The sequence below is a fragment of the Dermacentor andersoni genome, chromosome 3 (assembly GCF_023375885.2).
Source record: "Dermacentor andersoni chromosome 3, qqDerAnde1_hic_scaffold, whole genome shotgun sequence".
Lineage (NCBI taxonomy): Eukaryota > Metazoa > Arthropoda > Arachnida > Ixodida > Ixodidae > Dermacentor > Dermacentor andersoni.
In genome coordinates this window covers 144,590,270-144,616,858 of record NC_092816.1, presented here as the reverse complement: position 1 = coordinate 144,616,858, position 26,589 = coordinate 144,590,270, and the positions used below count along the sequence as shown (strand labels likewise).

Genomic DNA, 26,589 nt, shown 5'->3' with positions numbered 1-26,589 from the left:
AGCCTGATTTCTGCGTTGCTTGGTGGCGGTGCAAAGAGCCTCATGTGCTCCTTATCTCGGGTTTATCGCACCGGAGACGCTAGCGTTCCGGTTTTTCCGGACGCTTCGCGAGAGAGGAAGTGGACACAAGCGCGAAATACACAGTAAAGAGACTCACTCATCTAACACGTGGCCGCGTGAAAGAAGAAAAAAAGAACAACCCTTTAGAACTGCATGTGAGTTTGGCGAACGATGTTGACGGAAAGTGTTGAGGGACAAAAAAACACAGAACGCAATGACTTGAGAAAGAAACCGAAATGAAAGCGAACAAAGTATAAGGGAAGTCAAATGGACAAATGTCAGAGACATGTAGTTATGAGGAAAGAAAACGCCGTAGCTGACGCAGATTCAGTCGCTACGGACTTTCTGCCCACAAGACCAGTGTGATTGCAGATGTTTTCTCGTCTGGCGCCTCAAGCGACCTTACGACACCGACCTACCGAGCCCCTCTGTCGGTGTCTTGTTTCGTTGGATTGCTGAGCTGGGCGAGTGCTTACAGCGGTGAGAGAAAGACGGATGGTTGCAGACATGCGAGAAAGTTCTGAGAAAGAGAGCCTGTCCCGGGATATCGGGTCATTGAAATGCATGCGCCCTTTCTTTTCTTTTTGTCTGCCGGCACGTGTCCTCGGCAGACGTCGGACAGTGTGCGGGAATATATGAGAGAGCGCAGTATTCTGTGTGCGCCCTGAGCAGGTTGCCGGCACAAGAGATATCCGAATTCCGCGCAGCGCAGCATTTTCGTCACAGCCCCGCCTAGGTAAGTTCTCCAGAAATGGTTATTTTGTTCTTTACCATCAGATGCCTGTTGAAGTTGTACTTGCGTAGCTAAGAGGACTAGAGGCTTGGACGTTTAGGAAGCCAAGCCTCAAGGCGCTAATGTCAACAATTGCTTACTTCAGAACTATTGGCGTCAAATATTCCCACCTAATTCTTACTATAAAAGCAAATGGATGCATCTAGCAATGAGTACAAAAAAAGGGGACAAGCCAAGATAAACTTATTTGGATCAGGCGTCACCAAGAATTAAGACAAAATTGAATATGTGCGCACGGAAAACGTTGTGATGAATAGGGAAATCAATCTGCTGTTTGAACTTTGCTACATCAGTTCCGCACTGCCGCTACCTTCTATTAGCTGCTGCCAAGTGTACAGAAGAACGTGTCAGCAAGAAAAAGAAAGTGTTGTATAGCACGCGTCCCTTTCGCACCTTCGCTAAATCACTGTTCTTTCTGAAAGGCGCTGGCAAATTCCTTGAAATTTGTAGCGAAGAACCCATCACCAGTTGTGTCCACTCTAATGTCATCTTAAAAAAATCCGACTTTAACTAGGTACAAATATATTTACGCTGATGTCAGGCTATACATTTATGACAAGTTGATAGCGTTGTAAGGAGCAGATTTACTTTGTTTTCAATTTAGTACAAAAGAAAAGTAGTGACATGACTTTCAATGCTGTACTGTCAGCTCTTCAGTATACGTGTTTTATGAATAGTCCGGCGCATTTTACATGTTTGGATAACTCTTAGTGGACGTTTTATATGAGGTATGTAACTGAGAAGAGACGGCACAACCGAACTCATGTGGAACAAATAAGAAGCACGTAGAAACGACTTAACTTCAGCCTTTTTTGACGAGTGTTGCCCACACGCAACACACCAGCAAGAAAGTTCTCGCGGAGTTTCGATATTAAGTACGAAGTTTCTGGCTAAATGTCTTGGGCCCACTCTGAATCACAGGCAGCAAGCGTCAGTAATTGGTTTGGAGCAGAAACACGTATGACGAAGAATAAGTTTGGCATGCAACTCGTTTTCTTTTGAAAGCGTTGTCAGGGGAGACACACCAGCGTCGGATCTCCGGCTCTAGTGGTGTTGCCAATGTAAAGCAAATGAGATGTACACCAATGGTTCACATATAATGAGAGCTGCCCGCACAAATTCCCAATGAAGCGTTAGGTGGCTTCGGCTTAAGCCCACTTCTCTGCCTTGGATTTTTCCCGTATTGCTGAAAAAGATTTCCTTAAGATATTTTTATTCTTGTTGATTATGATTATACTTGATGTGTTTTGTGCAGTTAGATAGAAAATAAATATATTTTCTTGGGATTTATATGCCTCCTACTTAACAGGTTAAAATGAGTACACATGAGTACACTGAAAACAGCTCTCCATAATTTACACACACTGGAGAGCGCCAAAGCTATGCCAGAGATACTTCTAAATAACTATGTCCGCTTCTCATGATATCTGAGAAGAAAAGAAGGGGCTAAAAAATTTTTGGTAAGAGATCAGAAACGTAGTACTGCTTTGTGGCTCTTATCGGCTTCGCTGCCTGCGGTGGGGGATATAAAAAAAAGTGACGAGGGAAAGGCAGAGCGGCAGAACCAAACATCAAGTTTGGTTCCCTAGAATAGAGGAGGAGTAAGAGAGGCGATTATGAAAAGTAAAAGCATATGCACAATGGTTGCACTATACGGGATACACTGGTGCACAACTGTGGCAGAAACCCAGAAAATGCGTCAGATGATTGCCCGCCCCGATCGGAGAGAAAGATGACCACTGAAAGAACGTTTAGCAGTCAGCCAAATCAGCAATCATTACCAGTTATCTCATAGGTATTTGTCTTGCGGCCTAATTTACAAGGTACAGGTCTCAGTGCGTTTTCGAACAATACATGTACAGATGAATTCCGTAGAACACTGTAAGAAAACGGAACTTTCTTTTGCTCTTGAGCAAAAGAAAGCTCAAGGTGAATTGACAGCACGGTGAGTGAATTGATGTCAATTGAGGTGAATTGACAGTACGGCACCCATGCCGTAAAGTATTATTTGCAGTACATAAGTTACGAAATGTTTGAAAGCTGTATTTCACAGGTTCTAAAGACATCGAAAACGAGAAAAATAGCAAGAACACATTATTTTTATGAGTGCAGGGGACATTTATTTTGGCCGCCAAGGCGACCTTATGATCGACCAGCGAACCTGTTCATGTTGATATCTTCATCTCCTAGGTTTAAGGCCTTCGCTACAGAAGGATTTTTCCATGCACGAAAAGGGAGGACGTGCATAGGGAAGAGAGAAAGGCATATAACCGATTGTCTCGTGTTTGGCGGTGGTGAGCGCATAATTTATAAAAAATAGGTAGAGGCCAGCTCATAATAACTGCTTACAGATATGAGTTTAAAGTTTACTCACTATAGCGGCACAACATATTGGCACTATCTAAGCGAGTTATGTATGAGGCATGAACTACAACGGGACTTTTCTTTCGCGATACCCTAAGAACAGTCGCTGCCATCTAGCGCCGCCACCGCGAAGCCTGGAGTGTCGTACAAAATTCATGGCGGACCGGTGCATGCGAACGCTGAGAAACCCGTCATACGCCAAATGGGCTTCTGTCTCGCGCTTCTTTCTGCACACACGTGCCCCCGAGTGCAGAAGCGTGGCGTGATGGTGCCGGCCAACACTAAGGATTCTTCCCTCGCTTGCCACACACTCAGTGGAGCATATTCGGTGACCCACGTTACCAAGAGATTCTTTGAAAAGTGGAAAATAACCAGTGAATTCATCGCACAGTTAGCAAATGCGTTGGCGTGAAATGCGTTCATTGAAAATTGGCACACACCCATTGCAATTGTTCCGCAGCATGCTAATGTGTAAGGTTGTTCTCCGTGAGGAACCTTTGTGACGTACGTTTATTTCCGCTCAGCAGGGGATAAATTTAAGGGATCCTTTCTTCGTTGTAGAGCGGCCCATCTGTGGCCCATGCCTAGTTACCCAAGTTCGCATCAAAGACGTTCATTAAAGAGTGGCACAACTGGCTCAAAGCCAGTTACTCAAGTCGCATCTACGAGGTTCATTCAAGATCAACACCGGCCGAGTGTGGCACAGACCTGCAGATTCAAGCTGGCGACAAAAGCGTCAAAGAGTTTCTTCGAACAGTGCTACCTACACTGTCGCACATCTACAGTGACCTATGTCGGTGTGAAAGAGGCTCGGTGTAGAGTGGCACGAATGTATACATTGCGCATACTCAGTAACCCAAGTTAGTCCAATGGTTCGTTTCAAACCAGCTTTCCTCAGCACAGCAGTGCGATGCTCTACATATCTGACCATGAACCTTCCAGTGACTCGAATTGGCGGAAAAATGTGGTCATACATACATACAAAGTTACATACATACATACATACATACATACATACATACATACATACATACATACATACATACATACATACATACATACATACATAAATACATACACACGCGCTGTGAATCTGCGTACGCAGCGGCTGATAATCACGTGAGGTAGCCATTGCCGGAAGATCACAAATTTTCGCTGGAACAGTGGCACGCTGGTTGCAATTGCAGAGGGGTTGGCCATAGCATTGCAGCATCGCGTTAAGTAATCAACACAAACGGGTATTCAGTGGTTGCTCTTGCCTGACTTGGGACAAAGACACATGAGTTCAATTGCTGAAAAGGCGTGCTTGGAGGAGCCGGCTACAAGCGACCAAGTGGTGTAGTAGTTTAACCTTTGTGACCGGAACAATACTATACAAATGACACCTTATGATTCCGCACACTGTACCCTTTAGACCCAATAAAATTGTTCTTGGGTACGCTAAAGCTTTCGTGCACAACTTGGATGCCCAGATGTAGGGTCGTCATGCATTCACACAGACTCGCTGTTCGAAGGCTTTCCGACACGACTAGAAGGAAACGGGCCCTAATGTTGGCATTGTTTTTTTTTATACAAAGGTCAGTCTCGTGCATTAAATTGCTTGCTGTGGTAGACTCGGGCAGAGTACGTGCTAAGGAATGGCGTCAAACTGGCGTCCTTGTGCTGTTAGGTGTTGAAACCATTGATATCCGACATATTCCACAGCGCGGAAACTATAAGGTGATTGAAATTGTGTGCGTCAGAGTTCATTGAGCCGAGAGGTATACGCGATAGACAATCTAAGTTTGCGTGTCGTTGGCCGCTCCGATATGAAACAGTGAAGATGTCTTCTTGTAGCCTGAGGGCCCAAGGCACAAGGCGGCCTCGCAGGTTACAGATGATGACAAGACAACACAGAGTGGGGTAGTCGGTTACAACTTTGCAAGAACTCCCATACAGGCATGGTCGAAACCACTGAACAACGGATTCCGTTGAGACATTCTCATTCTGAGATCGTGTAATTGTGATAGCGCCTGCTTACTGAGTGACTTTAATGGGCAATCACGTGTTCGCGGTTAGTGTGGTGATAACCAGGAAGGCACCTATGTCGATGCAACTGCATTTGTGTGAAGTTCTGTCGGTGCTGTATGTGCAAAGTGACAAAGAACACGTGGTGACCTCAGCAGGAACTTCAACTGACGGAAAGAACTCTAGCATTTGGGGGTCCACACGTGTGCGGCAAATTACGGCCATCAAATGGTCGCAAACACCTGGCCACGGCTACTGAATTCTTATATAGAAGCCGGCATTGACATCCATGCCTTGGCACCATCGGAGCTCATCTGTCCGGCGAAAACTACGATTTACATCATGCACGTGAAACCACGTGCATTCACAGTGAAAGAAACCTTACTCCCTTTAATTGATGTAACCCACGGTTATTTGTTTTGCAATTCGGAGAGTGTTCTTTGCCACCAGTCTGCCTATATGTAAAGGGGGCCAGGGACCAAACAAGCTGCCAATAAGCAGCTTTTATCTTGGCCACCTCCATTTGCTTGTAAATGGGCCCAAATAAAATGAAATGAAATGCTGGAAGCAGTCAGAAGACACGCCACGTAAGAAAAGTTAGCAATAAAGAGATGGTCCCGGAAACTATGGGACCCCTTCAGAGAACAATGCGCACTGAACGCATTAATGGCTGCTACCTTTTGGGGCGGATGCCATCTTTGTTAACGAGATAACTTCACGCAAGAGTTTGGCAAACACCTAAACGGCATTTTTTGGAGTTTAGGACTAGACATGTGGATTTGATGTAGTTCTGCACAACACCCCGACGAGTGGCGCTTGCTGAATGTGCGTTCAAAGATAATGGGGTCGAGGTAGCACATACAGATGATGTTCAACTTGAAGGCAGGCAGAATGGCATCCATGAATCTGTCAGAAGTTGCGAGAGCATGTTGCACTCCATATAGAAGCTCATTAAATTCGAAGAGCCCGTCTGTGGTTACATAGGTTGTCTCCTTTTTTTGGTCTTCAAGGTGCATTGAAATTTGCTAATAGTCGGAGTGTAGGTCTACATAATAAGGGTTAGAGGCCGATACAAGGCACTCTATGACATCACCAATGCGTGGGAGCTGGTAAACACCCTTCTTATTCAAAGCATTCCGTCGGTGGTAGTCGATGCAAAATCTCCAAGTACCACGTTTCTTCTTTACAAGAATGACGAGCTGCCTAGCGACTTGGTGAATTTTGTAATAACTTCTTTTGCATTATTTCGAGCACTTGTTCGTCGATGATCTTACGCTCCGTAGATGAAATATTATTTGATTTTTCTCTAATCGGACTCACCGACCTCATGTTGATTGTATGGCGTGTTCAATACGCTGATATGGAGAGCACTTTGTTCTTTTGTACAGGGTGTAATACTTAGGTGCGCTTCGAAAGCAGGCGCCCCATCGTTCGGTTTTCACATGTGTTTAGCGTCTTCTAAATTGTAAAGAAAAAGGTCGTTTTCTTATAACAGATACCATCACTTTCTAAAGACACATCCTTAAGTACACCCACTGGTGAGCACGTGTATCCCGTGAAGTAGGCCAGATTCTAGCTGTCTTTAGATGGCTAGTTTCAAGCCGCCGAACAGTTTACACTCCTTAAGCCAGCACGCCCTCGGGTGATTCACCCAACACAGTACCCAACTAAGAGGTTCTTCTTTAAACAGTTAATGCACATCGGTTCAAGGACAGTCTCGAAACTGTAGAAGGCGTTGCTCAACAGACAGCTTAAACACAAAGCGCATGTGATGGAGATAGAACAGTGTCCACACAAACAGAAAATCGAATTTCGTTGTCTAACGCATTCTCCACGATTACCGAAGGGACTCGGGTACCTATGAACTACTTTCCTGTGCAGAAATCGAGCGTTACACCAAACTTCCTAAAGGAGCCCATGTCCAAAATGCCATCGTCGATTGATCGAGGAATAATAGCAGACTCCACGCAGAAGCACGCCTTCCAAAAACCTGTCAGCAGTACACACAAAAAAAGTCAGCACGGCTTATCTCTCACTCCGCATAACGTCGATTTCGGCCACCTAAATACAACATTTCGCCTTAAGATGTTTTGAAAGTGACATTCATAACTGAAACTGCTGCCCTATTATCTTCTACAGCCTTCACAGTCGTAGGGTCAAAAATGACATGCACTCTTTTTTTAGGCATGAACTTGTGTAGCATTTCTATTGGTAGCAAATATTCGGTTACCTCGCCTCCATCGGTCGCGCTAGGAAGTCTTGCAGCGTCGAAGGAATCGTGTGCGACGCTGCGTTGAAGATAAGGGGGTGGTTTCAGACTCCTGTCAGATCCCGGATGGCGGTTCCGGAAACTCATCGTCTAATAATTCCCTCTGGACAGAAAGCGTGCTGGACCTCGTGATGCCGTAGGGCATTTGATGTCGAGTAAAATGTCGTGGCCGGCCATACCGCGAGGTGGTTGCATGGCGATTGCGAAACCGTGATATATTACCTGTGGCAAATTAGGAGTACCACACCCGAGAGAGGCCGAAATGTTGATTGTTCCTCAACAGAAGCAGCAGTGTCATTGTGAATCGTGTAGTGAATAGGTTAGTCGACGGTATCATAACAAGAGATTGGGCGTCGAAAGGAACACACGAGGCTTGCGCCTTGGTCACAGCTCAATGACGGAAAGAATGTCCTCATTCTTCAATGTGGGGCTGCACTGGTCATTGCGGCCACTTAGCTAACTGTTCGTTGCAAGGAGGATTGAAAGCGACGAAATCATTGCCTAGTGTGGCGTCTGCACACTGGGGTTATCAGGTGCGCAGCTGAACGTCTCTTCACGGCGGGTAAGTTCCTCATGGGTAATTTGATGGAGGGTCCAAAGTAGGTCGAAGATGAAAGAGAGCGTGTCTACACATTGGCAATCGCCGACACGTTCGCCAACTAGCAACCTCTGTTGAAATGCGGCGCAACTTTAGTGTATAGAAGATTATGGAATGGCCGAAGGACGTCAAACAATGAACTCAAGTGTTTTCATCTTATGAAAAAAATGTTTACGCCTCTTCAGACATACCTTTCAACAGATGTCCGACTTTTGTGTTGTTCCGAAATCCGATCATTGCCCACATTCCGCAGCTCCAGTACTTCCAGACAAGATGTTGTGCACGTCTCATCTGGTAGCTAGGCCTGTTGCGAGAGCGTCAGTTTGGCGCGTATTATTTTTTTTAGTGAGTGAGTCCCTGAAACACGCCTTCAACTCTTTCACAAAACGTTGCCCCGTTGTAAGCGCGTCCTCATGATTATCGTACCAGACGAGTGCAGTATTGATGAGGGAGAACAGCAGGGTGCATACCTTTGTGGCTGAATCCCACCTGTTAAATATGCTTACTCGTTTCTAGTGGGTAAGCTCCTCTTCAGCATCTTCTACGACTTGTTTCCAGAAAGAGGTGCGGTTTCCGATAATATTGCAGGGGAATGGTATGCGTTACCCTTATAGGCGCTGCCTGCGGACTGACTTCCTCAACTGGTATGTCGGAGACGTCGACATATTCTGTAAGGTCAGATGGCCGAAGGGTGGCAAGTCGGCGGCTTCGATGAAGCTGCAGTGGTGGTGTTTCCGTCATTGTGAGTGCTTAACCAGCACCTCCAGCACTCTTGATTTAGTGCAGGTCACATTTATTTTGGTGGCTAAGGCGAGCTCAAGAGCTTCCAGCAGAAGCTGTCAATATTCACATCGTCATCCTCTACTTCCTTTCGTTCGCAGCTATACGTTGTCTTCTTCCCTACACAATGATCGCAACTATATCACGAGAAAGAGCGAAAATTGATAATCCAGAAACAGGGAGGCCGACCAGGTTAAACCCAGTTGATTCCAATGCACTACGGAACGGAGAAAGTGGACTCAATGACAAGAAGGAGATTTTGCAGTAGAGACGCACAGACGCCGAATGAAGCGTTCATCGCTAAGTTCATCACAAGTGGCATTATAGGCTAGTGCATCCCAAGAAACGCATAAACGTTTTTGTTGGTTTCCACATTGCAGACGCAATAAGCCACGGTGCCTCAATCTTTCCCTATTTTTCTTAATGCTGTCGGAAGGGTATGCTTCTCATTTTTCCGTGTTCGACAATCGCACGACCGCTAGAAATTCTTCTGTGCCCATAATGACATAATTTTGCTTTGTTTCTAGTGCTTGTCCTCCTCGCCATTTTCCCAACAGTAAATAATTTAAAGTAGGCCCGGAAGACAGGCAGTAGAAAAGAGCCCGTGTTATTTTTTTGGGTGGGGCAACAATATTTTGTGATCTTTTGCAAACAATTTCTCCGTTTTTACTGAGAAGAAGAGAGATAATTGCGTGATTTATCGTCTACATTGGGTATAATTCATATAAATCTCTCAGTCAGTGCATTTTTAGCTGTAGTGCGCTCTGTTGTATTAAATCAAGCAACATGGTCTCATTTTATTAAATTTTTCGCCAAATATTCTGCTCAAGAAATTTGGTGGATGATGTGGAGTGCCGGTGCTACGATGAACTTTTTCGAAGAATAAGAAGAATGTCAGCTGGTCGTGTATACAATAAGCATCAATTTCGCGTCGCTGGTGGACAAACGTTTCGTATTCGAAGCATAAGAGGTCAGGCCCAGCCAGAGTTAAGCAAGTACGCGTGAATAGAGGGGTTTCGGATGCCGGGTACGTGCACTCGAATAAAAGGTGTTTTCGTGTTTTCGTTGTGCCATCAGAACAATGAAGCTGTGTCATTGTGATGACGTACACGCCATTAGAGCATGCCGGCAAAACGAATACCCTATACTAAAAGCGAATCATGCACTTCGAATGCCATGACACGAGAACACTCCAGATTAGAAAGATTTAAGCCAATTATTACAGGCCACATGTTGAGGTCATTTTGATTCTGCTAATCACAGAAATGTTTATTCATGCTTTATACTTACCGACCCTCGTGAAACCACTTCCTTTTAACGATGAGAAGTAACAAACAATGAAGCCAGAGGAATCACAGAAAAGGTAATTGTTATATTGTTTTTATGCTGTGCTGTAACATGACAACTCCCTGTCGCTTTGTGTTCTCTGGAGTCATTCCTACTTCGTATATAGTTGTGATAAATAAGCAGTCGAGCCCCTCCTGCCTCTTCATTCTTCTCGCTCTCATCTTTTTAAAAGAAATTAACAGTTCACCTGGCCCCACTCGAGTAGCTCACCGAATGGATCACGCAATTCGAATTCTTTTCAGGCGACAAGTTTCTCCCACGTTTAAGCAGCGCCCTGGACCCTGCCCTGCACTGGTAACGAAATGGCGGGCTACGTCACTTTCATCTGTGCCGCCGTCGCCGCTGCAGTCGCAACGGCGCAGTCGTCAGCAGTCGCAACAGCCTCCATTGACCAGGCCGAGGAACGTGTGCGGGAACTGGCACAGTTACTCGATTACATAAAATGTACGTTGTTCGCATTTGGTACTGTGAAATACGGAGAGAAACTTTTCCCCCGTAGGTATGTCAACGCTCGTGGGCTGCCATCTTACCGCAAGAATAGACCAATATGCATGCTCGTGTAGCCCGGCGAGTAATATGATAGAGGTGATTGCGCGGGATAATTGTGATTAGGCTCGGGAAACATGCTGCAATTTGTGGTTCAATATTTGCACCAGGCGTAATTATGGTGTACAAGCTGAAACACTCAGCGCTGAAACAGAAGCATCACATCTCAGAATAAAATCACTTGGTAACGCGTAATTGTTGTAAGAAAACAAATGTAGCTTTCCGAGACATATTTGAGGTGGTCGTCGGCTATACGCATAATGCACTTGTTTTTCTTGTCTTATAGCCACAATTCAGCCTCGCCACTGCACCGATCTCTTACACGCTGGTCAGCGCTCCAGCGGAGTCTACAGCGTGTTCCACACGGCTGCTGGACCGCTGGGTCAGAGCGTCTACTGCGATATGGAGACGGATGGCGGAGGCTGGACGGTAAGAACAACGACCGATGAGCTGAGCCAACATTGTAATAGTAAGGTCGGGCATGATTCACATTTTGTTTATTTAGAAGGTAGCCGTAGCATAAAATGTAACAAATATGCGAAAATGCTTGCATTTATTCTATTATCTTCGCATGTGCTGGTCTCACTAATTTTTATTTAAACCAGCGCATCGTTCTGGCGAGGAACGGCACCAAACGTGCTCAGGTTGAGCACGTAATATTTTCTTCTTATTATTTCTTTCTACTTTTTCCTTGCTGTAACACCCTTCTAGAACGCAGGGTAGTAAACTAAAGAAAGAAAAGTTCATGCGGTATACTTTTGCGTCTTTCCTTCCCCCTTTTTGCTCTCTTTAAGTGTTAAAATATTTGTTACTCCATATTGTCTTAGGTATCATGAGGCGTCATCATGCAGTTAATGATATCGCATGGGCGGAATACAAGATACATATTAAAATCTCAGCTACAATGCCCTTGGCGATAACAATGCAGCCTATGCGGGTCATTCTCATCAGCTGCCGCGTTTGCACGTGTCAAACTTGGAGCGCAAGATTCCTGTTGACAATTAGTGGAGGAGGAAGAAATCAGGACGCACAAAGGTGAGCACGTTGTGGTATGTGCTTTAGCCCGCCGCCACTACTTTCGCACAAAGTTGGCACAAATATATCGACGACACCAATTAATCATCATCAGTTTGATAGCGTTGTAGAAATTTAAACACTCACTTTTATTAGTATAGAGCGTCGCATACCCTGTGGCACATACTTAGCTACGCTAGTTCACGTCAAGCAGGTTCATTGAAAAGGGGCACGTACTTACTGGCACATGCCCAGTGACCTGCGTTGGTGTCAGAAAGGTTCATGGAAGAGCTGCACAGACAGAGGGGCAGAAGCCCAGTGCTCCAATGCATCGTCGAAGAGGTTCACTGAACAGCGGTACACACCCACTGCTACATGACCAGTGCCCCATCCCCAGTGGTCCATGTAGGCGTCAAAATAGGTTCGTTGTATAGTGGTATATAGGTACTCACTTTCGAACCCGGTTTCCTCAGCACAGCAGCTCGATGGGCTACCCAATCTACCATGGGCTACCCAGTGGCCCTGGTTAGTGGCAGTTGGAGACAGCCACTAACCACTGATAGATAGACAGCCTCCGGTAAGTGCATGAGGTACCTAAGATGTGTTTATCGCAGTTATATACCTTGTTAATTTAGCAAGAAAATGACGTGAAAGCGCAGGGCTTACTGTGTAGAATACTTTATTCCTGCTCTTTATTTGCAGGTGATTCAAAGGAGAGGCCAGTTCGGCAACAGCGTGTATCACTTTTACCGAAACTGGACAGAGTACGCGAATGGATTTGGAAATGCAAGCGAGGAGTATTGGATCGGTAATACGCCTTTACGCAAGTTCTGCAAAATGTGGTAACGAATTATAGTGGGCTTGACGTTTTTACGAAATAGTTATATGGATATTCAGACATATGATGAGGCTGACGCTGAGTAGCGGCAAAGATGAAAAAGGCAGGACAGTCTATGAGGGCATACATGGCTTCATTTTTATTTTTATCTGTTAAAAATGTATCTTTGCCGTTTTAATTTAGGCTCAACTATATGTTCCTAACCCACCAGACTCTTGGCTAATCTCTGATAGTGGGTATGATCCACTCGTAGACAAAAAGCTAACCCACTAGCCAACACAAATATAAAACTAGAAAGCAAAGAGAGTCTATCAAGGCAACTTTAAAAGAAGTATTGAAGGCACGCTGATTTTCTAAATATTTTGATATTTTGGTATTTTAGCGCACCCTGTAATCTCACGGTGCGGCTGCCACCCCTTAGCAGTCTCAAGAACGGTCAAGATCACGCGTAAGAGAAGACAGCCGAAAGGCATGCCTCTGCGGAAAGCTGCTTGCCTCTCAGTGTGTCTATCAGTGCGCCCGGACTAACTTTTTGGCATTCAGTGCTACTTAGCAGCTACAGAAATCTGAATACGCAAACGTTAAGGAGCCCATGTAGCAGAAAATCCAGTGTCGGCATCGGACGTCGTTTCGAGAAAAAGATTGTCGAACCACCCGTACCCAGGCCCTCCATGCGACGCAGGAAATTTGTTGAGCTAATTCAATTTCTCAAGCTAAAATATCTTGAAAAAATCGTAAACTACGACTTGCACACAACCTACAGTCATGATATCTCTCGGATTGTAATTCCACTATACGAGAAAGCATAATTCTGCTACGCTAAAACTCAAAGAAATCCTTTTTCCAGAATTTCTACAATTCGCAGACCGGCCGCGGCATCCGCCTTTTGCGCGTGCTGGCGCGCTGGTGGGTGTCTTGGGGGTCTCGGAGCGGCGCGCTCAGTTCCGTGCAGTACCTCCCGCTTGCGTTCGGCTCCGCCGCATCGCGCCCCACGCCACAGGCCGCGTTTCTAAAACAAAGCCCGCCTTCGTGCATAACGTTCGTGGCCAGCGTTTCCCGATAAACGTTACGGTTACATACGCTCCAGTTGCTGGGAACCGTGAGGAGCTGTCAGGGATCTTTGAATGCTATCGCATTCCACTCTTAACCTCTTCAGTCCGGAGACATCAATTCTTGAACAATTTTGAACGCAAAGAACAGCTAAACAACTGATAAAAAATGTTGCGGGCGAAAAATGCGACCGAAAGATAGTTTGTAGGTACCCAAGTGGGCACTTTGGGACTTAGGCCGTATGGAACTCCAGGAAACAGTTCTTACTTTGCAGGCAAAGAAACACGTTACATCTACGGCACATTACTCGCGACTTCCCTTTGTACAGCGGGTTCCGACACTTCATCTGGAACTTCAGCTTTTCATGTTCTGGAAAGTGTCCAGTCCTGTCGTAACGCACCTCGTCTGGCGGTATAGGAATCACCTTGGCTCTTTTGAGAGGTGTAGACTTTTGATCGCCATCTGCGCCGAAATTAGGCTGCTGTGAATTAGGACGGTCTGCATTTAATAGCACATGAGCAATGCTTCTTTTGAAGATTATCAAATCTAGCTGATTCCTCTTTGGAAGCATGGCCTTTTCGGAGTCCCTCATGTACTGCACCCAACTGTTGCAGCAGGCCATGTCCGAAAAATGGATGAAAACGCGCATCACTCAGCATCACAAATCCGCATCACTCCGCTCCAAAAGAGCCTGGATTTCGTCCTCTGTGAGGTACTTTCCTGTAAATCACCACAGAACAACTGAATCCCCAAGTACCCGATTGGGTTGCTCAAACTTCACGCACACCTAGTATCAATACATCGTGCAATACTCGTAATAAACATGTACCAGCAAGGTCTATAGTGTGTCCATTGTTATCACCGCTATAAAATTTACGAGGAGGACCGCAAGGCAGCGTCAGCAAATTTTACTTACTAGGGGGGGGGGGGGGGGGGCAGGAGACGCGTGCGGGCTGGAAGAAGCCATGTTTGACTGCAGATGCGGCAGCCGCGGCGAAACTTAGAGCGCCATCTCTTGCACAAAGCGGACGATACAATGTACCCAAGCGGGTAAATCGGGTCTCAAAGCGAGTATTCCGTACTGCAAATCGTTGTCAAATTGAAGAAAGAGGTACCCAATTGGGTGTCCATGGAATGAGGAGGTTAAAGGCGAAGCTTAAGCGTCCTCCAAATTTTTTGTGCCACAGACTGCTTCAGTACGTTCACGTTATTTCACTGTGGCTTCCCTACTCGGGAGCAGACTGCTGTAGCGGGTTTGGTGCTGCACTTGTGGAAAGACGAATATCTTTGATGAAGGAAAGAATAAAAAAGATTAGTGGGGTAATGACGTTAGTTAGCGAGGCTCGGCAAGCCAATATCCCCTCACGGCGCCTCTCCCTTCTTTCAGGGCCTAACCAAGTGTTGGCTCTAGGGTAATTAGCCCTCCATGGTTATTGTAACTGCCAAGACATTGTTTATTTATTTATTTATTTATTGTACCTTCAAGGCCCGAAGGCGTTACAGAAGGGAGTGGAAATATACAGCATGTGCAGATAACAGGGTATAATAATAACAAGAAAAAAATGAGAAAGTGCGGATTAACAAAAGTATTCTTCAATAGTAGTTCTGAAAGCAGATGTATCGGTTATGTTAATAATTGAGGCCGGCAGATGATTCCATTCATTGGTAGTTTTAGGAATAAATGAATAAAAAAATAGGTTCGTGCGACAGTGTGGAACGCCCAATTTATGCCGGTGGTCAGTACGAGATGATATATATGCAGGTTCGGACAAAAGTTCACATTTTAATTCCGGATTGTAATAATAAATTTTGTGCAGCAGTGATAAGCGTGCTAACTTCCTACGGGATGAGAGGAGAGGGAGGTTTAAAGTAGCCTTCATAGATGTTACGCTTGATGTCCGAGAATAGTTAGTAAGAATGAACCGCGCGCTACGATTTTGTATAGATTCTATGGCATTTGTTAAGTAATCCAAGCCAGGGTCCCATACAGAAGATGCATATTCAAGCTTAGGACGTATTAGTGTTTTGTATAGAAGTAGCTTTAAGTTAGCGGGTGCCATAGAGAAATTGCGACGGAGGTAACCAAGCGTACGGTTAGCATTGTTAGTGATGTGGTTTATGTGTGTTTGCCAGGAAAGATTAGATGTTATGTGGACGCCTAAGTATTTATAGGAACTGACTTCTTCGACTACAGAGTTCTTCAAGTGATAGTCGGATAGGTTAGACGAAGCATTATTGCGGGAAATCCTCATTAGTTTGCACTTTTGGCTGTTAAGTCGCATTTTCCAAGTGTCGCACCAGTTAGTTACCTTGTCTAAATCAGATTGTAGCGTTAAAGTGTCAGAATTAGATGATATTACTCTGTAAATTACACAATCGTCGGCAAATAACCTTATGGAGGACGCTACACAGTTGCTTCGTAATAGCTTTTGGCGACACCCTAGTGGCGACGGCTCCGGCCACCGACGCTCTACTCTCTCCCGTAACCTCTGCCTGGTCGGCAGCTAGCAATTACCGCTTACCTGCGACGTGGCGAAGGCCTGTTATTTCCCATGGGTATTTCCTTTATGAGGAAGCTTTAGCTCGAGCGCTCCTATCCAAATACATGTAAAAGGAGAATTCGTTTTACCCGGCAACCACTGCACAAATTTTGACGAGGTTTGTTGCATTTATAAGAAAAACTTAAGATCTAGTAACTTTTGGTTTGGAATACTTGGGTTGGGTCGTGAATTTTATATAAAAAATTGGCAAATATGAAAAATTAAAAAAAGAATGAAACTATCGTGTTTACAACTCTCTGTATCAACCACGAAAAGGTCTAATACAATTCTGTGAGTTGCATCTAATAGTACATCTAAAGCGGACAAAATTGATATGTTACAAATAAATGTAAAAAAATTAGTAATATGGAAATATAGCTTTTGCAGAACCCTTGTAACCAACGTAGTAAATTCACGTAAGTTCTAAAATGACATATCGAATTGATCCGTTTTGAATTATCTAATGGTTGACGTTTACAGAAGCGCGATACCTGTTCTTGATGCAGAGCTATTAACTTGCAAACTTCGTGCTTCTATTTTTTTCCAACTTTCCATTTTTTGAAAATATTTTTAACAAAATTGAGGCCCTAAATCGAAATTCCGCTTCCAACAGTCACTCGAATTTAACTTTCTCTCTCAAATGCAACAAATTTCATTAAAATCTGCTCAGCGGTTATCTAAGAAAAAACGTTTTTGCGTTTTACATGTATTTCAATAGGCCGTGTCTGTGTTGGGCCCGAGCTAACGCTTCAAAACTGTAATAGTCCTCGTGCTTTTCCCTCCTCTTTATGCGCAAATAAAGATTACCGATGGTTGTCACTTGCGATTCCATAAGTATGAACAGAAAGACAAACTTTAATTTCCGATTTACTTGCCTTCTACAACGTAAGATTTAGCGTGGGACTCAATACATAATAAAAACAGGAGGCGCAGACAAACGCAATAGCCTAAACAAAACAGGCCTCAATATTGAAGTGAACAGCATGCATAATGGTGCGGTATCTATATTGAAACAGATGCCTGTTGCGAAAGTCTACACATGGCGTTCTAATTTTTCTGTAAACTGTTCGGAGTTTTCTTTATTAATGGTGTACTTGTGGCCTGCTGTTCGGGATAATTCGCAATGTTTCTGTCATAATAATAATAATAATAATAATAATAATAATAATAATAATAATAATAATAATAATAATAATAATAATAATAATAATAATAGTTGTCATCATCATCATTAGCATCCTGTTTTATGTCCACTGCAGGACGAAGGCCTCTCCCTGCGATCTCCGTTTACCCCTCTCCTGCGCCAATCGATTCCAACTAGCGTCCGCGAATTTCCTCATTTCATCGCTCCACCTAGCCTTCTGTCGTCCTCGATTGCGTTTCCATTCTCTTGGTACCCATTCTGTAACCCTGATGCTCCAACGGCTATTTGACCTGCGCATTAAATGACCTGCCCAGCTCCATTGTCTTCTCTCGATGTCAATTAGAATATCGCCTATACCCGTTTGCTCTCTCGTCCGAACCGCGCTCTTTCTGTCTCTTAACCTTATGCCTAGCAACCTTCGTTCCATCGCTCTTTGTGCGGTCCTTAACTTGTTCTCAAGCTTCTTTGTCAGTTTCGAAGTCTCTGCCCCACATGACATTGCTAAATTGCCGTTAACAAAGCTATATGAACCGTACCACATGCATTTCTTTCAGTTTCAGGAAAATGCTACCGCAAGAAGCATAACAAAAAAAAAAAAGTCATGAACCATCCAACTCGGTGAATGTGGATGACCCGCGAAGGTGTTTTAGCACACGACCCAGATGTGACATAAAAATTGAACAACAGTACGAACATATTTCTTATCCTGATCAGTGGTCATCCTGACGATAGTTATGCACACACATTTTCGTATCACATCTGGTATTAAATGCGTCCGTCACGTAAGACAATGGCTCCTAGCACCTTAAGCAATGGCTCATGCCACTGCAAATAAAAAAAAATCAATGTAGGCTCCCCATTACGATGACAGAAGAGAAATGAAATTCTACACATGAATGATGAGCGGCAATGGAGTCAGCTGTGGAAGACGTTGACGACGAACGCGCAAGCATAGGCGCGGGCGCCTACGAGCTGTTGCGCAGAGGGGCGCAAACGAGCACGCTCTGGAAGAAGAAGACGATGATATAGCCATTGCTGATGATGCTAGCTGTTGTTGTTATAGATGATGATGAGGACGATAGTTTCCTGTTGCCAACAAATGGCTCATACCTGCTTAAGCAGTGAGCAGCAACGGAGCCAGCTCTAGAAGATAACAAGGAACGTGTGAGCAGTGGCACGATCGAATTCGCCGTGTTGCGCCGATGAGCGTGAACTAGCTAGTCCGCTGGTTGTTCGTGTACGACGGAAATGCCCTAACCATATGCCGCTTCGCTGGAAAAAGCAGAACTGAGGTCCTTTATGCAATGGGGCGGCTCGGAAATTCGGTACAGCTAAGCGCAATTGTGAGATCGCATAATGTATTAGCTTGCCCGAGCGTCAAGGCATAACGTTTAGTTCTGACGAACCTGGTTGAGTCATTCTTTCTTAGAAAAATATGACGGAACATGATAGCTCTTGATTGTAATAGTTAGTGAAGCATTATTTATTCTGCCAAGAAATGAAAATAATCACACTTGGGGCTACACAAATACTGAAAACTTGGAAGCATAGAAACAGCCCCACGCAATTTATTGCAGGCTTTCGTGCATGATGTAGATGCATCAGCATCCTGAAATGGTTAGGAAAATGCAGAGTATGGTTCACTGATGATGAGCCATAAAAGAAGATCATCATCAGCAGCAGCCCAGAAGAACACATGAGCGCGTGTCTCTCACTTCGAAGGCACTAGAACTTCGGCTGGTGGTAATAAGCAGTTGAGCATGCGCGGAAGGAGACAGAGAAAGAAAGAAATCTGTGCGAAGGTGGATCACCAGCGCAGCTGATCCGATCGGCGTTGAGCTTCGGAAGATGCGCTAGCACATACGGGTACAGGAAACCATTCGTCGTCGAGAAAGGTGAAACCGCCCCCTTTGACTGAGCCTCTCTACGTGTGCCACGCACGCGGAAGTCCGACACACACTCGTAGGGGAAGCACACCTTTAACACCTCCAACGCATGGCGCCGCTTCTCGTCGTCCGTCATTGCGGTGATCGTAGCGATGTCGTTACCGAACCATAGCCTGTCACAGACGTCGCAGCCGAAATTACGATCAAGGAAGTCTCTTTGGAACTTCGCGTTCCCACCCTTAAACTCATCCAGGTTGACCCGTTGACGCCGAAGGCACTTTGCACCATTCTCTGACTCGCGGTATGCTTCGTCAGTTCTCGCTAGTCGCTTACGTGCCGCCTCTCAGGCACGCTTGTCGGCCCCCGCCTTAACGTCCACACGCGGTCGACGATCACACTCGCGTCGCTGCTCCTTTCGTCGCTCTTCATACGCGCGCTGTTTTTTGGCAGTCCTGATGACGCGCGGCCTAGCTGTTGCACCGGTGGAAGAAAACTGAGGTCAGTTACGTCGTTCACCTATAGAGCCGTGACGTCAGCCGCTCTCGAAGGAGCCCTTGTTTATGCTGGTAGTTGTTTGCAAACGGACCCAGCTGAGGAAGAATACGACGACGATGAACGCGCGAGAAGCGGTGCGAGCGCGTTCGCGTGGTTGCGCCGAGGGGCGCCAACGAAGAAGACGACACGTTCGAGCCACTGCTGATAATGGTTATTTTGGCTTCCAGAAGCGACGAAACCCCGGATCTGGGCCTTATACAGATTCGCTATACAGTTTCGCTGTAAAAAAAAGATATTGTCACTCAGCGGATTACCGAGCAGGTGCCCTCAGTCCAGGCCACTTCTGTCAGCGTGTTTGATGGCGGATAAGATGTAAGCCACGGGGTATTTGCGTTCTTGATGTATGGTTTGGTGGCATCGCGATGAAGAGGGCGTAAGAGTAACTCCTCCCTGCGCTTCCTTTTTCGGCAAACCTGGCGTCTCTCAAAGCTGCAAGTTTACATTCAAGATGTCCAACAACGCAAACGGCAGTTGAAGAGGAGCGAACAGATCGAACTCCCTGAGCTGTCCGTTTCACTTGTCCCATCGTATGCGCTGTTCGACGTGTTGAATGTTTCGCACATGAAAGAACTATGCGAAAAATTTAATAGTTCTACGTTGACCTACGGACGGCAGTGTTCGGGGCCATATAATCTCGTTGCATGAAGTTGAAATATGCTCCAGCGTCAGGTAAGAATGCCTCAACGCATTTAGCATAAGTAATATCATTTTGTCTTAAACAGCCTTGGTAGAGCTAAAACGTCCTATACAGAAACTGTCAGCGCACTCATGCTTTATTCGAACTTACCAGAATTCGGCTTTTCGATCTTCACTAATAATAGATGAAGCCTTAATCATCTGCGACGCCAAACTGTGCCGCTTTCCCGCGGCAAAGTGTTTGCTTATGAGGGCTTTACGCAATACATGTCCTTTAAGGAAACAACAATGCTGAGTTAGGAAAACCTTTTCAGGCACCTATTACACTAAGCCGAAGCTATTTCTCTTACGCAAATAATGACGAAATATCACCGAAATATTTGAACACACATCCTTACTCGACTCCATCCTCTCCCTGCAGGAAACAAGGCGCTGCACGCGCTCACTTCAGACGACGAGGCAATTACTCTGCGTGTCGTGCTGAGCAACAGGACTGGAGACAGCGCATTCGTGGACTACGAGAGCATTCGTGTTGAGAACGAAGAGAACCTCTTCAAGTTGCGACTCGGAAAGCTGTTAGGACCAGAAGGTGATGTTCTTGTGCTTTTACTTCAGGAATTCAGGCCGAATGCCTTTTTTTTTTCGATGCGATAGCTTTTGTCGTGCAGGTTTCTAACCGGGTTGCCATGTAAGTGAATTTTAGCGACCGAAATAGTGTTTCGTCCCATTTGAAGGAGCCTTCGAAGCCTTGTATAGAAGGAATTCAATGTACCGGGTTGCGAATCTTTAAAATTAACAAATTTAAAATGTGTCTTGGTTTAGCAGTCTTATCGGCTGATCAAACTGACATTCGACAACCACTTTTTTGGAGGAGGAGGGTTTACGTGCCAAAACCATGTGATTAGGAGGCACGTCGTAGTGTGGTACTCTGAACTGATTTTGACTATCTGGGGTTCTTTAACGCGCGTCGTCTCCTGTCTTCGCCTCTCCCACTGTACACACTGCTGCCTGGAGATTGCTCGTGGTACAACATCCATTACGATCTGCCCATTCTCTTGATTACAACCATTCTGTATTCAGACGAACTTTAGTATGTGTGTCACGACACCCCATCGCGACCATTACTAATAGGATCGGGACAACGGTATCATTTTTCGCCATAAGATGGTGCCACTGCCCTCTTAATAATAATATTTTATCGATTTGGATCCATACCAGGGCACCGTATTAGCGACCAATTTTAAGAAATGCGGCATCCTCCATACTATTGCGTAATAATCGGCAAACAAAAAAAGGAAAAGACAGAAACATCACTTTCATATACTGGAATATAGGAAGGAACAGCTTCTCGCGTGAAATTGTGAGATGCTATCTTAGTATATAAAAATAATACGTGGGTCAGATGACTACATTACCGATCGGCTAAGCGCGTATTTGCCTTAGGCAAAACGTTATATTGTAGCGGGTGTTTAGCGAGGGCCCAATGATCTTTTCTGTTAGTCGCCTACAAACTGAGCAGAGGCAGGGAAACCGACAAATTAAGGAACTAAATAGTGGAGGTAAGCAGGTGTTTAAGTTGAGTAATATGCAGGGGGACATGTCGGTCTTTAAATTAAATTGTCTGTACCGGGATTATCGTTATGCATTGCTTATGAGGTAATTTGCGTAAATTACGTGCTTACAATGGCATCACGCAATGGACTGCTAAGTAAGCAATATTGTACTCTGTGGTTTGTGTTTAAAGGTTGTAAAAGGATAGCGCATTGTTTCATAGAAATGAATTGCAACTGACTTTCCATGCGCGCCGCAACAGTCATCGATCGTTGTTTTATAATTTCAGTAGGTGAATGTATACAAATGGAAAAGGTGGCCTTTTAATGCGGCTCCTTTGTATGCCATGTCGTTCATGATGAGAGGTGCTATCTTCAAGAAAGCACACTCACTGCAAATATCTCTGAGTCTCTTGAGCCATTTGGTAATCCCGGGACACATTTCGTGATACATTCTATGATCGAAATCGCTCGGTGTACTTCTCTGAAAATGCTCCAAATTCCGTAGAAACTCTGTCCCACTGATCTGCTTGGTTTGAAGGTCTAACAATTTTAGTGCGCAGCGCCTAAGCACCCGTTCCTGCGTTGAGCGTCGACGTCCCTCTGCAAAATCTAACAAACAAGCAAAGCGATCGATGGAAGAGCGAATGTGAAGGGCAGCGGGGAATGAAAGACGGCGACAGTCAAAAGAACTCGACGAGGTAAGCAGAGGAGGAAGGCACTGCGAAAGCGGGGGAAGAAAAGCGTAGGCGTGCGCCAGACGTGTTGTGCGGCAACAATCGCTACGAGATGGCACCATAGTAACGCGTCTAACCTGTTCACTGATCATGCCATCGATAAGGCGTAAGCAAGGCGATAAGGCATAAGACGATAAGGTAAGCGCGTCCGCCGATACCGTATTTGGAACCAAAGCGCTGCATGAGGAAAAGTCTGTCTGCGGAGGCTGCTGCGAATCGCGCCCACGCGTCACCCATGCGCTACCACTCGCAATTTTCCAATTAGCGAGGAAGTCGCGCCACATTTCGCTTCGTGTGCAACGTGCCGCACGAGACGGATTGCCCGCTCCAGCCCAATATATCGCGAAATCGAAACACATTCATACCCGTGCTCAATGTTCGCATTAGAGAGTATGGTAATTGTCGGTTAATTTCCTTCGCGTTCATGAAGAAAAACAGCAGTGGGAAGAACCCCGTGAAAACATCCCAGGAAATTTGGCGTTGCTTATTTAAAGAAAAAACAGCGCTATGGGGACGAGGACGAATCGAAGAACATGTACAACGGACAGGCGGTTGCACCACTCGAGTATGAAAAATATGCACTTAGTTGTCTCCGCCCCGTATTGTTTACAAAGAGTGCAATGCATGATAGCTGGGACAGCCTTTTATGCAGTACACCGTTCACTACCTTTATCAAAATACAAAGATCAATTCATGCGAATACACACTAAGAGACACCGAGGTAGTGATCTCCATGCGACGTTTGATGTTTTTAGGCACAACAATGGCAAAAATAGGTGCATGCAGAGAGAAGTATAATGACAATGAAAAAGGTTGACTATTGTGGCCCCACTTTACTCCTGTGTTTGTGGAACAATGACAACTTCCCTGAGCGCATGTGCAATGCGCCAAAACGCCCACGTCAGTCGTCTCAAAGAGCTTCTTGTTGTTAATGCGTATGAAGTATGCGTGCGATGGATGCCTAATTTTGCGCATGCCTTTCGTGTGCCAAGGACAAGCGAACAAGAAAAAAAGATGTTTATGTTTTGATGGTTAGAGAATCGGGCTGTTCGAGACCGGATTTCCATCGCAGCGTCGAGCGCCCAATTATTTTATTCTTTCTTTGGCAAGATGTTTGTATAGACAACAACAGCAACCACTGCTAGCAATTCTTGCGAGGGTTGCCAGAGAACGCTTCCCTTTAAAAGACTACCCGGTACGCCAGCGACCATCATTTGCCGAGCTGGCTGCACGTATTGTGACTGCTGAGGCGGTAAAATGTATAATGATTATTCCCAACACTAAGGACAGACGTTTTACCGTATTTATTCTGACAGTGCGCTGCTTCCATGTTTCAGGCTGGGACGCACTGGTGAACGGCAATGGTCAGAATTTCTCCACCTTCGAAAGGGACAATGACGGGGCGCCATCTGAAAATTGCGCTGCCCGGTACCGCGGTGGCTGGTGGTACAACAGGTGCCACCTCGCCAACCTGAATGGCCTGAATCTGAACGGACCGCACGACAGCTTCGCTGACGGCATTGAGTGGAGCGTGCGGGGATACCCCACCCGCCTTTACCATTATTCGTTCCCCAGTGTGCGCATGATGATACGACCGGCTGGATCGCTGTTAGACCGCCGAAGCAAGCTGGATTCTCCACCTCCTTTGTGAAGAAGGGAGCGATAGCATAGAAAAAATGGCAATTAGGTCGCAAGAAAGTCAAGCAAGGAAGAAAGCTAGAAGCAGCGAGTGAAGCCTGCGCAAATTGTGAGGACTGCATTCTTTTCGGTGCCGGCGCTTGAGTAGGCGGAGTCCACTGCAGCGTCCCTGGTGCCTCATGCTCGTTGGACCCGACAGTGGAAAGCTTTACAGCTGTAGCGTCTTCTTTTCTGTGCAAAATCACACTGTAACTCCCCCCCCCCCCCCCGCCCCCTTCCCCCCTAGAAAGTTCGATTAAAACCGTCTGTGTCCCTATGCCGGGGGCCTACGGCTACACCATAATTCTGCAGGAAAGATACATTGGCTTTTTGTTTATATAGACAAAAGCTTCAGCTAACGCCTCTAAGAAAGTAAGGATTTTATGACGAAGCATTACAAAAGACGATACAAATCAATGCCTTATTTTATGGGAACAGTAAGTTCAACTCGAAATAAAATATCTTCGCTCTAAACAGTTCTTACCCGCCGTGACGGTCCGGTGGTTATCATTCCACCGCCGAGGATGAGATCGCGGGTTTGATGAACTACGGTGGAGGCAGTATTAGGATCGGGTCAGAATGGGCAGAACGTTTGTTTACACAGGTTTAGGTCCAGCTAAAGAACCCCAAGATGCCAAAATGTCATCCAGAGTGCCCCAATGTGGCATATGTCATAGACTGTGTCTTAATTGCTTCATGACCTTGAACCTCATGTTTTATTTCAGTCAATGGATACTTTGCTACACCGAAACCATAGCAGAACTACGTGCTTGTTGCTAGTTCGCAGCCTAAAACTCTAAAATAACCCGGCACTTGTACTTGGGTACAGGCTAGAAAAATGTTTCCAGCATTTCATGTTTTCTTACGATAGTATAACTTCCCATCAGGCTTTGCTTGCGCTACTTAGAATAATATTTGATATTTACATCAAAACTGAATTCAACGGCAGGGATATCCTTAAGCAGGTCTCCAGTTTACTCTGCGTACGGACGGCTATGGGCGCTGGAGCACTGTTCTACTGGCCGCAGCACCATATTTTATCATGATGTGGAACAGTGGTGAACCACGGCTGGTAGGCAAAGATACTCCACACTGCACCGTTGTGGAGGACGAGGGCAACGCTGCCCGCATCTAGAGTGAGCGTCTGAGCCAGCAACAATGCTTTTGCAGGCCACGCCCTCAGAGCCTAATGTTCAGAAGTTGTCCTTAGGCAATCCTTCTGGGACATCTGTAGCTAAGATACTTAAGCTTGCCACGTCCCTTGTTGCGGAAGACCTGTGTCGACGGACAGAGTTTTTGGAGGATATAACTGAGGTGATTCATCGCAACGCAAGCCTCACAGTGGCCGACAAGTTGAACTACCTGAAGTTCTTCCTGAGAGGTGATGCCACATGACCTTTTGTGGGCCTGGCAACAACAGAGGCACGACACAAGAATTTGTGCTAAACAAGTGATTCGGTGATGGAATAGGACTTGAGCAGGAGTAGTTCCCCGGCTGCGTGTGCTTTCTCCAGCGTGGTCTAGAAGTCACCCACTAGCCCTTTGCACGCTATGTTACCAGGTCGTTGTCGACGTCACATGCCTAGAGAAACATGGGAAGGGGCTGCGCAACCTCTTACTCCAGGCGTTCCCAGTCGAATTTGTAGTAGAGCAGCACCACCTATCCGCAGTTTTGCTCATCTTGGGCGAGAATGATGACGACAGTAATATGGCATCCGGCACGGAGCTGGAACCACTGCTAAAATAAAGTTCCATCTACTTGGACAATTTATTTTTTTATTTATTTACTTAGTTATACGTTCACTTCACAGATTCCAGACGTGGCAATACAGCTACGTAGGGCTTAAAGAAAACAAAATTGGGTAAATAGTCCACAGCACAGGAAATACCGCAATGTGGTTCAGAGAAAATTGAGTTTGCTGGTTAACTAGGGAAAGAAAACGAGAATAAGCGTGGTTTGATGAACCCTCGTTGTTTACGCGGCTTTAACATCGGGCCTTCATTTCTCCCTAAGGATACGCTCGTAGTCTTTTAGAGTTCCATCGTTCGCAAATCAAGTGAATATGATGGTCTCCCATTGTCGCAAAACAAGCGAAATTTTTCTGCAAACGTGAGCGCTTTCGATGCACTCCTATGGTCTACAGAACGTGTGAAACTTGCGCGCGGTACCTTTCGAGAACGTTACATGATGGGTGTGT

At 45.5% G+C, this 26,589-nt stretch overlaps 1 protein-coding gene across 1 annotated transcript; it reads left to right on the top strand.

Moving 5' to 3' along the window:
* Nucleotides 1–483: 483 nt before the first annotated feature.
* On the top strand, nucleotides 484–26,158 carry LOC129380087 (techylectin-5A-like). The gene is made up of 6 exons (XM_050173162.3): nucleotides 484–796; nucleotides 10,461–10,662; nucleotides 11,051–11,193; nucleotides 12,481–12,586; nucleotides 20,849–21,016; nucleotides 24,052–26,158. The coding sequence occupies exons 2-6, from the start codon at nucleotides 10,521–10,523 to the stop codon at nucleotides 24,363–24,365; spliced, it is 873 nt and encodes a 290-aa protein (XP_050029119.2). The 5' UTR covers nucleotides 484–796; nucleotides 10,461–10,520; the 3' UTR covers nucleotides 24,366–26,158.
* Nucleotides 26,159–26,589: the final 431 nt, after the last annotated feature.